The sequence below is a fragment of the Berghia stephanieae genome, chromosome 4, assembly GCF_034508935.2.
Source record: "Berghia stephanieae isolate SIO BIC M18660-M18661 chromosome 4, UCSD_Bste_1.3, whole genome shotgun sequence".
NCBI lineage: Eukaryota > Metazoa > Mollusca > Gastropoda > Nudibranchia > Aeolidiidae > Berghia > Berghia stephanieae.
In genome coordinates, this window is record NC_088363.1 from 53,947,760 (window position 1) to 53,960,259 (window position 12,500).

The window sequence follows — 12,500 nt, forward strand, 5'->3', positions numbered from 1 at the left end:
ATAATAACAAATAATTGTAACTGTACAATTTTTTTTACCTTCCCGTTTTCTTCCTTTTTAACTGGCGCTAATATAATCTAAATGCTAGAGGTGCCTAAATGAGCCAGTAAAATGGAGATAAAAAATATAAAGTGAGTAGATGTGACTCATATATAAGGGAACAACACAAAATCTTGTGTTGTTCCCTTATATATTAGTCACATCTACTCACTTTATATTTTTTATCTCCATATAATCTAAATGGTGCCATGAAATCCTTAAAAACAAACATGTTGCTCTGCCTTTGTTCTGGATTGAGATTTCTCGGTCTGTTTAATTTTCCTGGTCTTGCCTGGAATCCTTAAAAACTGTCAAATGTATGGTGCCTTTTTATGAGAGATATTCTTTTCATTCTTAATCATCCCTCTGTTACTGTTGTGTGCAACTATACTTATTAGTTTTGAATGGGTGGCTCGGTGTTTTATTGGTACGCGTATGACACTCCATTTCAAATTGGAAGGCCCAGGATTCGATTCCTGCTCTGAGCGGCTCATAGTTGAGCCCTTAGAAAAGGCTCCCTTCTCACATTCACTTTCAAATACATTGGGGTAATTCTTGACCGCTCCCTTACCTATAAAAACATATTGCAAATGCAACAAACTGCAAAGAAGAAACATAATTAGATTATTGACTGGAATATCACGGGGAGCTACTCAAATAATGTTAAAAACCTCTTCCATACATCTTTGCTACAGTGTTGCAGAATACAGTGCCCCTTTTTGGGCAAGATCCACCCACACCAAAAAAAAAAGGAGACACTGCCTTAAATAGAATTGTAATAGTAGTAGTAGTAGTAGTAGTAGTAGTAGTAGTAGTAGTAGTAGTAGTAGTAGTAGTAGTAGTAGTAGTAGTAGTAGTAGTAGAAAAAGTAGTAATAGTAGGAGTAGTTGTAGGTAATAGTAGTAGTAGTACAAAAAACGGATTGTAACGTTGCAATTTGATCAAGGGAAGTAATTCATGAAATTCCAGACTGACTGCTTTTGGATACACTTTTTAAAATCATGCGAGAGAGATTAAATAAGAAGAGAATATGCATAAAAACTACAAACGGCTTCTACAGCTTTACACCAGATGCGCTCGGTTTTTATGATCATTTCAGATCTAAAGCCTTCGAGTTTTATTCACTTCTCATTTGTTTTTAAGGCATAAACCTATAGTGTCATGAGATTTGGTCCTATGTATGCGTGTCTGCCCAAAAAGACACCAATTAATTGCGTATTTTCTTCTCTGGAGCACGATTTAAAATCGTGGATTATTTCCCTTGATACCGTGGCTCCACAAACTAATTCCTCTGTGTTTTTTATTCGCTCTACCCCCTGAACTTGTAATAATAATAATAATAATAATATATATAATAATAATAATAATAATAATAATAATAATAATAATAATAATAATAATAATAATAATAATAATAATAAAAATAATAATAATAATAAATAATGATAATAATAATAATAATAATAATAATAATAATAATAATAATAATAATAATAATAATAATAATAATAATAATAATAATAATAATAATAATAATAATAATAATAATAATAATCGCGAAGTCCAAAGTTTGAGAATTTTTTTTACCAAGATGAGGGTCATTTAAATCGACTTGCCGCTAGCGCAGTGAAGGGCAGGACATGATGGTGATGATGATGATGATTATGGTGATGATGATGATTATGGTGATGATTGTGGTGGTGTTGGTGGTGGTGGTGCTGCTGCTGGTGGCATGGTGGTGGTGCTGAGGATGATGATAATGATGATTATGTTGATCAACATCATCATCATCATTATAGATGAGAAGAGAAAACCAAGGAGCAAGAGAATATTATAGAAGCACTGAATCAAGGGAAGCAATCCATGAATTACCAATATTCGATTTTAGGACAATTTTCATGCAGTGATTATAGCGCCCTCAACCGGCATATTTTAAATCGTGGGCCAGGGAATAATAAATACGCAATAAATTGTTTTCCTTTTGGCCAAACACGCCTATAGACTAGTATGGGACAGGAAATACGGATTTATTTGTCGTAGAGAAATTTATTTTTAAAAATGGCATTTTTCCATAATTTTGGTACCGTCAGTACAGGCGCCAACGCCCGTGGCCAGGTCAGAACTGACCAATAGGCACCAGTACCTATTAGTACTGACCCCCAGGCGCTGGTGCCTGTTCGTCAGTACTGACCAGCAGGTGCCAGCGCCTGGGGGTCAGTACTGACGAAAAGCCACTCCGATTGTTATATAACATTTACGTCAGAATAAGCGTCTATGTAAGGTGAGTGAGTTTTGTTTCTTAAATTTTAAAAGACTTGAATTGGCTATTTGTCATTATTTTCACATTAAACTGAGTTTTCTATCTGTGGTTCATTTTGATAGAACACGTAAGTGACGTAATAGGTCACATATAGTCGTTACGTTTTCTACGTGATAACCGTTATCCTAAAAAAGAGTCCTTGAATTTTTATTGAGCGCAATATCCACTAAACATGCTCAAATTGCTTAACATAAGGATCCTGGTCAACAGCATCACGTAACATGTAGTATGAAACATGACGTCTTTAGGCAATAATACAATCTTTTCCGATAGGGACAACGCTCTTAACGGCCGTTTACTCATTTTACAGCTGAGTACGGTGAGAGAATGTGAGTAAAGGGCCTTTTCCAAGGACTCAACCATGCGCAATTCAAAGCAGGGCTCGAAACCAGGACCTTCCTACCCGAATGCAGCAGTTTCTAATGGTGCTCGCACTGCTATGTTATGACAATCGACACAATCAGCAAATTCCGCACCGTCACAAACCCACCCGGAAGCTTCGTCACAACGCACTGTCCAACTAGATGCTCTGCGGTTTCGGGTACAAGTTTAATAGAACTGGTTCCAAGAGTTTGTGCAAGCAGATCAGATGTGATAATATGGGACTGTAACTGTCGACCTCCTTTGTCGGTTTCCCTGGCTTCAGGATGGCAACTATCTTAGCGTGCTTCCACACTTGTGGAAACTTTCCTTTTGCAAGGACGTCAGACATTGCCTCTGCCAGCCAGGTCCGTGCCCTGGGGCCCAGATGCGTCACCATATCGGGATACACGCCGTCTATCCCTGCTGCCACGCAGTTTTTTTTGACATCATTAATGGCTGCGCCCAGTTCTCGGGCACTAAACGGGGATGTCCAGTCCGACTCCTCCGTAGGTAGCGAGTCCAAAATCCCATGGTATGCCTTGCGGACACCGCGCTCGAAAGCCTGATTAGGGACCCGTTTGCTGCGGATCTTTATGTTCCTGTATCTGTCTCACACTCTAGCGCAGCTTTCGCGAAATTCCGTTCCGGATCCTATTTTTTTTATTAGTCGCCAAGCGTGGCGGCTAGAGTGTGTAAAGACTCACCTCCCCATTCACTGCTGGGTGGGCAAGGGGGAGGGGGGGGGGGGGGCTCAGAAATAATCTCGACTGCATCAGGGATCGATCTCGGTCCCTTTTCATGTGAAGCGAGTGCTCTACCTACTGAGGTAAATGAATAAGTAAATAAAATATAAATTCCCTTTATTCATCCCCAAGGGAAAATTTGTCTTTAGGGTCTATTCCAAGGAAAGACTGGAATAACTGGTGCAGTGCCGTAAGATGAGCTAGGGCGAGGTAACTTGCTCAAGGCCATACAGCGCGCCGGGTAGTTAAACTCGGTACCTCTCAGGCACGATGCTAAGACCGTACCGCTGAGCCAGCACAAAACTGAATAACTAACACAAAGCCTTAACATCATTGTTGTTGGCAATACTCCCAAGTACATCAATAAGTACCTTTAATAACAATAAGAACAATGAACATACTTCGCTTTTGCCAATAAAATAACTTTTTTCTATATTATTATAGGCTATATTATTTCTTTTGATAAACATCATAATTTTATATATATATATATATATATATATATATATATATATATATATATATATATATATATATATATATACATATACCGATAGTGTAAATGCTGTAGTTATGTTTTCAAATTGACATAAATAATTTCATCGTAAAACAACATCCCAATGGTCCCATTGTAAGGTACAATTCAAAGATCATACTTTTATCGTGAATAATCATAAAAATGGAAATCGTATTAAAGTTCTCATTGATAATCCAGACTAAAGTGAGTGCAAATCAAAAAACTTGTGCGATTTTTGCTTCTTCTTCTTCTTCTTCTTCTTATTCTTCTTATTATTATTATTATTATTATTATTATTATTATTATTATTATTATTATTATTATTATTATTATTATTATTATTATTATTATTATTATTCGGAACTTTGAAGTCCATTTTTTTTTTTTGTTTGTTCGAATTTCTATTTTTGCGTATAATGTGTTTTTCTGTTTTCACTTAACTTTACTTTTGACGCGTCTCAAGAACAAGAATCGATAGACTGTTGTTTTTTTTTTACTAGTTAAAAAAAGATTGAGCCTTTATAAAGCGCAATATCCACTAAACGTGCACAAACTGCTTTTCAAAGGGTCCCTGAACAACAGCAACACGTAACATATAGAACGGGACATGACGTCTGTTAGGCGATAGTACCATTTTTACGACAGAGACAACGCTCTTAACGGCCAGGCACTCATTTTCCACTTGATTACTATGAGAGAATATGAGTAAAGAGTATTTCCAAGGACTCAACTACGCGCCGTGCGAGGCTCGGACTCATTGCCTGTGGAGTCATACCACAAGACCACACAGCCGAACGATTAAAGGGAACTTAAATAATTTTCTTAAATTTTGAAAAGCAACAAGTCCCAGAGATATTCCAAATACTTATCAAAGAATCATAGATGGACACTCTGTACTTGAATATTGTTTTAATGACCTTTGATAGAATCTTAGAATGGAACCATTTTAAAGAGGTATTTTCATAATCAAACAAATTAGTACGACGCGTACTTTACAGGTTTGATAGCAAACACTGTTATGGGCTTGATATAACATTGTTGTCATGAAGAATATTTCATTGCGTCGGTTTGAGAGTATTTCTATTACAACTGCACTCGGGATCGATCTCAGTCCCTTTGCGTGTGAAGCGAGTGCTCTACCAACTGAGCTATTGGGACGTCCAAACAATCGATATTTAAGTAAATGTTTCCTGTATATTTGAATATACAAATCCGATTTCGTCGGTATTGGCTGCCATTTTTAAAAAATGAACTCCAACTTGTACACATTCGATTTAAATACGCCGTGAAATATTTTTTTTTTCATTATTCGCGGCCGACTTGTACATATATGCAGGTCCGATAACCCAAATTATTATATCTCTTTGTCGTAATGGAATTTACTCTTAAACCAACGCAAAATATTGTCCATTACATCAATGTTAAAGCAGGCCCATAATTGATTGCGTTCGGCTAACAGGCCTGCAGGTATGTGCACCAAGTTCGTGGCCGTATGAGCGGCGGCATTCATTGGTGTATGGTAAGTTCTCTAGCCTTTCTCTGCCCTCAAATTCTTCAACTATTCTTCATGGCAGCTTTTCTCTTCCTCTCTCGAATCTTTTCCTTGAGGGATTGGGACAGTTTGACCGTGGAGGGTCGGTCTTGCAGATTGTCCAGCGTCTCGGGTGAAGTCCGAATGGTGTGGACGATTTCCAGGTGTAATAATTGACCAGAGAGGGAGGTTACCTGGATATATATGTGGGAGGAAAAAAAGAAGAATGACGTGTTAAATTTACATGTTATTTTTGTTGTTGTCTCCCTTTAAGATCAAAAGATTTGAAAATAGCAACAATATAATCTTTTCATATTTGATAAGTTTGTTAGAATTTATTATTATCATCATCATCATCATCATCATCATCATCATCATCATCATTATTATCATCATCATCATCACCAACATCATCATAATCATCACCACCACCACCATCATCACCACCACCACCACCACCATCATCATCATCATCATCATCATCATCATCATCATCATCATCATCATCATCATCATCATCATCATCATCATTAATATTGTTATCATTATTATTATTATTATTATTATTATTATTATTATTATTATTATTATTATTATCATTATTATTATTATCATTATTATTATTATCATTATTATTATTATTATTATTATTATTATTATTATTATATATTATTATATTATTATTATTATTAATTATATTATTATTATTATTATTATTATTATTATTATTATTATTATATTATCATTATTATTATTATATTATTATTGTTAAATTATACATTACGCTCTTAAAGTGAATTCAATTTCTTGCTATCTTACATCAGCTTCTAGTTTCTCCAAATTCTCCGAAAACTTGTCCAGGCCTGTTTTAAGGGACGCATAGGACTGTTCTGAATTTTGAACCTTTTCCTTCAGCAAGATCTTCTCGTGGGATTTGGCCAGAATCATGTCTTGGACAGTCTCCAGCTCATTCTCCATTGTCTTGAGATAATCCTCCAATTCTTGAACCTGAAAGATGAGACGAACATTATGTTAAAAAAAAATTGAGATTTTATCTAACGCAATATCCACTAAATGTGCTCAAAGCGCTTTACAAGGGGTCCCTGAAAAACAGCAACATTTGACATTTAGGACGAGACATAACGCCTGTTAGGCGATGTTACAATTTTCTCGGACAGAGACAACGCTGTTAACAGTCAGGTACTCATTTTATACCCGAGTACGGGCAGAGAATGTGAGTAAAGAGACTTTTCCAAAGACTAAACTATGCGTCGCCCAGAGAGGGACTCGAACCCTGGACCTTCTGGTCCGAAGGCGAGTTTTATACCACATAACCGCACACTACTATTTGTTGTCGTCATATCTTACCACATTTGTCTGACGGACCACTACAATAGTTTAAGATTGAGGTTTAATTCAGCTTTTTTTAATATAGCGCAATATCCACTAAACGTGCTCAAAGCGCTTTACAAGGACTCTCTGGCCAACAGCAACACTTAATACGTAGGACGAGACATGACGCCTGTTAGGCTATATTACAATCTTGTTCGGACAGAGACAACGTTGTTAACGGCCATGTAATCATTTTACACATGAGTACGGTGAAAGAATGTGAGTAAAGAGGACTCAATTATGCGCCGAGCGAGGCTCGAACCCAGGACCTTCCGATCCGAAAGCGAGTGTCATTCCACTAGACCACATAGCCGCACAAATATACTAGGCTTTGCCTGAAAATCTTGACGTCTCATGGATACTTCCTATTGTATTGAACTCACCAGTATAAACTATACTATAAACTAAACATCAAAATGTGCGTAATTTATTCTTCTATCAGGTCACTAAAGCTTGTTTAGCTGCGATTTCTTGATTTCAATTGGATTCAATAGTCTGATGTCACGCCGCCCAGCAACGGCGACCATCGTAGTTTTAAACAAAGAAAATCTGTACTTTTTATTCTTCATGCTGGCTAGAACTTTTCACATGTCTTGTGATCAGAATATGTAAAAGTCAAAATATGATCAGATTTATAATGGTTTTTTCCCCTCTGGATACGCTTTTTTCTCATCATTATTATTCATACAAGTGCCAGCTCCACATTTTTTCTGAATTTTAGATTCACCCTTCCTAAAATGTGATAATTTTACTAAAGAGCAGCAACAGCATGTTATCCAAGAATGAGGTTTGTTAATTTATACTTTTTAAAAAAAAATATATATATATATATATACTGTCGTGAGCTGACGATTTAAAACAAATTAATATGAACATTTATAATATAGAGCATTTCCACGAATTTACCATGCTCAATGCGCTTTACAATGTTTCATTTATTATTTAGAGACATTGACAACACACATTCGAGGAAAATTAGAAAGGGGTGGGGGGCACAATAACAACCTCCCTACTTTCATCTTCTTTGTTTCATTGATCAATCAACGACACTGGTCATTATAACAAAGTGTTCGCTCGTGTGTTGTCCTCGTTATTGATCAGCTCACTGCATTGATTGATTGATTGATTGAATGATTAATTGATTAATTGACGCGTTGATTGATAAAATGTTTGATTAAGAGGCGTATTGATTAATTGATTAGTCCATTAGTTACCAGCTAAATATTACACCTCCCACCCCATCCCCCACTATTTCTCTTTCGTGTCCTTCGTGTTTGATGCTTATGTTGACGTCAAATATTATGCAGTCCAAAACATCCCTCTCAATCTCTCTCTCTCTCTCTCTCTCTCTCTCTCTCTCTCTCTCTCTCTCTCTCTGTGTGTGTGTGTGTGTTTGTGTGTGTGTGTCTCTCTCTCTCTTCCCCTCGATCTCTTTCTTTATCTTTCTCTCTCTCTCTCTCTCTTCGCCCCCTCTCTCTCTTTCTCTTTATCACTCTCTCTCTTTCTTTTTTTTTCTTTCTTTATTTCTCTCTCTTCTCTCTCTCTCTCTCTCTCTCTCTCTCTCTCTCTCTCTCTCTCTAATTCACATTATGAATCTTCAATGTACTATTTAAACTAGCTAAACTTAACCCAAGTTTCTTACATTAAAAAAAAACAAAAACATTTTTCAGGACTCATGTCACCCCGACATAATAACTTTTTGAGGCGCGTCCAAAACAAGAGGCGTCCACTTGTCATCTCCATCGAAAAATTAATAATCTGCCTTACTCACCACATATTTCAAATAGCGACTCTTCTCCATTCCTCTTAGCAAGAGGAACACAGAAGGGACCTGTTTTGTCAGCCTAATAGAATCAACCAAGGATTTTAGGAATAAGCAATGACTTTGACCCCGTTACAGTGAAATGAACCTTTCTTGTTATCTTTATTGGAATAAAGAAGTGCATTCAATGTCAGAAAAGGCACTTAGAGAAGATATGAAAATATCTAGATTCCAGAATTTTCCAATTTCAATATCAGCAGATAAATAAAAAAAATCCGAAGTACGGCCCCCATTCAAGACAAGCTTGTTTTTTTGGAGAAGGTTTTTCTTGTATGTTCCTTCCGTTTTGTCTGGCACTGCTTCGTGGATAATTTTTCACATTTCTATCCAATGTGTACAAAAAAAAGAAGAAAAAAAAAAGAAAAAGAATAAAAGAAAAGAAAAAGAGAAAAAAGGAAGAAAAGCAATGCAGTTAAATTCTTCCAATCAAAATTTTCTCACCTGTCTCAAAAGTTTAGATCTCTTTGATTGTAAGCTATAATTTCTTTTGGTCTGTTGTAGAGTCAGCTTAAGAAAATCTACCATCGTCTCCTTTTGATGAATCTCCTCCGTCTTTTGTTTTTGTTCGACCTTTGACCCATTCAGCTTATCTTCCAATTCTTTCAACTCGTTCTCTATCATACATAGTTTTTCACGATTGTTATGCAACATGCTCTGTGCTATTTTCACATTTTTCTCACGCCTTTTATGCTTCTCTTTCTCGTTTTGCAGAACGATTTCTCTTCTTCTCGCGACCGATCTGGTCTCTTTGATAAAAGTGTTGATTTCGTGCATGAACGCTTCGTCTCGAGCAAGCCACTGTCGAGCTTTCTGGCACATCAAAGACATTTTGTAACTCACAGCCTGTACAAATCCGAGAATTGGAAAAGCGTTAAGGTCACACATTAGCATGAGATGTTCTGAGAAATCACTTGTGTCTAAAAGATTTTGGTGTATTCCACCTTCGTAGGATTTGATGAGAGTGTCGGCATCGGAGAGTTGTTGTCCTAAATCCCTTAGGAAATCCTCGATGTCCAAAGCGTACTGCTGGCAGATCGGGACCTTCAGATCGGCGCTGTGACTAGTGATGTAGTTGTTACTGAGACGCTGGAGGACTGTCGTGTCGAACTTTATCAAGAGCGCCTGGAAAAGATTTGGGGCATTTTATTAATAACTAGCAGAAATTTAAGTAAAAATAAATGGGTTCTACATAACATTGTGATCGTCACAAACCGGCATCATTTAAAATGATCGACTTTAAGATCTTAATTATGAAATTGAATCTGACTTAATTTATGTAAATAAAAGATTGCAGCTTCTTAAACTACTGAAGTTTCCAATTGTATAATTATAACAATATGCACTTAAACTTCAATATCACGGAAACTGGTTCAGCTCGAAACAATTCCGACTGAAGGCAGTTGGTTACATTTCATTGTATGCGAAAATGATATAAATTTATAGTTCCCCGTTTCTGATTTGGCATTCAAGATAGGTAGTAAATTAATATGTAATCTGTTTCAAAACAAAGAAACATAGAAACTAACAACCAACCGACCCATCGATTAATAAAAATTATCTAACATCGTGAAAAAAAGTGTCTCATCCTAAGAGTTACTAAGTAGTGCGGTTGACTCGAGACCGGTTGTAAAGCGCTTTGAGCAAATTTATTGGACATTGCGCTATATAAAACGTTTTGCAAACTTATATAGGCCTATCTATAATTTAAAAAATACAAGAAGCATTTAATGCGGAGCTTAAAATAAGCCTATTTGATGAATAAGGTGTTAATTGCTATATTATTATTACCATACAATTACTCATTTACCAATTTATTAATTTACTATACAATTGCTAAATATTATTGCTCAGCGTTACTGTAAACTATCCGTCGCAATGTTTTCATCATTTCAGTAACGTTTTGAAAAGCATTTTTCTTTCCCATCATAATAGGGAATTCAAATGTACCCTCACCATGATATAATGTTACGTTATGTTATGTAAATTAAACAATTGAACAAACCTTAAGTTGCTCTGTCGTTGTTTTGGAATCGTCCCAGAAATGTGTAAGGAAGTCGACTAGATCTTTATCCGCTGGGGGTTTCAATGCTCTCATACTGTTCAGGAGACGAACTAGGCGAGTTGAGCTGTCGATGACCTGGCGAGGCGAGGAGCGAGGAGAAAGTGATGAATGACAAACTTAAGGGAAAAATATTCATTTTCATTTCTCCTCATGGCATGAAGTCCAGTTAGACGTGAAAGAAATAAACGTACAAATGTGACCCACCTTCTCAAAATAGTATATCTATATATATATATATATATATATATAATAATAATAATAATAATAATAATAATAGATCTTTATTGTCCATAAATATGGCAATTTGTCATTTAGTTACACTTGTTATAATGTTAAACGATAACTAAGATTGAACAGATATTTCACTCCTACTTATTTTCTCTCTATTATATATATATATAATATTGACGTATACCTATTTGCGGGTCCGATAACCCAAGTTGTTATGGACCCATTGTGGCAATGGAAATACTTTTAAATCTACGCAAAATATTCTCCATTACAACAAAGTTAAATCAAGCCCATAATTGTGTTCGGCTATCAGACCTGCTAATGGGTACACGTTGCCATGTATGGTTGATTTAGATGCTCTGAATTGGTGCTTGTTTTTTGTTTTGTTTTTTGTATTTTGTCGTAATTTTAGGGAGTGTCGGGCGTAAAATTGACACAGGTTTAACGTCAATTCCCTGCTAACAGGGGGCTATGTGTGCGGCTATGTGGTCTTGTGGTTTGTGGTTTGACACTCGCTTTCGGGTCGGAAGGTCCTGGGTTCGACCCTCGCTCAGCACATAGTTGTCTCCTTGGAAAAGACTTTATTCACAATCCCTCATCGTACTCAGGTGTAAAGTGAGTACCTGGCCGTTAACATCGTTGTCTCTGCCCGAAAAAAAATTGTAATATCGTCTAACAGGCGTCAGGTCTCGTTCTACATGTTAAGTGCTGCTGTTGGCCTTAGACGCCTTGTAAAGTGCCTTGAGCACGTTTAGTGGATATAGCGCTAAAAGTCCTATAAAAGCTCAAGATTTTTTGGTTTTTAAAAAAACGGAATTACCATTTATATCATGACCTGTAAAAATATACAATCCAAGATTGTAATCTACTGACCCATCTATTCAATTAGTTGTATGTAGTAACATTTTAAAATATATATTTGCTAAAAAATATTGATTAATATTGAATCGAAACGAAAGAAAATATAAGTAACAAAGAGCTATATAGTTATTTCCGGTTACTCAGTATAATCATTTGATCCGCCCATAAAATATCGGGATTTTTAAAATACTATCTAGTGATATCTATTGGAAATTTTATCTATGAATTGAAACTGGCCAATGATTTTGAAATAATATCAACAACTGGGGAGGAGGTAGAATCGAAGGAAAGTTCAAAACAAACAGGAACGGAACACTGCGCATTTGGCATCTCTTGTGTACACCAGATGGCATGGCACTGCTTGATTATATTATTGACGGATCACACACGCAACACGCTACTCTAAGTATTAACAGACTGTGCCACCAATTATGAAATTGTCGGGGGGGGGGGGTGCGTTTTTTTTTTTTTTTTTGGCCATTTCGCTTAATAGGGGTATACTAGGGTATCTGCATTTACCACCATACCTCCAAAGAGACGTCATGTTTGCGTAGTTCACTGTTTGCCTGTAAAAGACGTTCGTTGCATTCTTTGAGGTAGTACACACGGTCCTCTCCAG

The 12,500-nt window shown here is 36.3% G+C and overlaps 1 protein-coding gene across 2 annotated transcripts in view; it reads right to left on the reverse strand.

The window, feature by feature from the left end:
* Positions 1-4,809: 4,809 nt before the first annotated feature.
* LOC144970828 (uncharacterized) overlaps positions 4,810-12,500 on the reverse strand; it is a 66,627-nt gene continuing 58,936 nt past the window's right edge. For both annotated transcript variants that reach the window (XM_078910894.1, XM_078910895.1), the window contains exons 5-9: positions 12,409-12,500; positions 10,730-10,864; positions 9,169-9,849; positions 6,333-6,521; positions 4,810-5,707 (exon numbers count right to left, since the gene is read on the reverse strand). The exon at positions 12,409-12,500 is cut by the window's right edge and continues 14 nt beyond it. In XM_078910894.1, coding sequence (XP_078767020.1) covers positions 5,537-5,707; positions 6,333-6,521; positions 9,169-9,849; positions 10,730-10,864; positions 12,409-12,500 — 1,268 coding nt within the window. In that variant the 3' untranslated portion in view covers positions 4,810-5,536. The remainder of the gene's footprint in view (positions 5,708-6,332; positions 6,522-9,168; positions 9,850-10,729; positions 10,865-12,408) is intronic.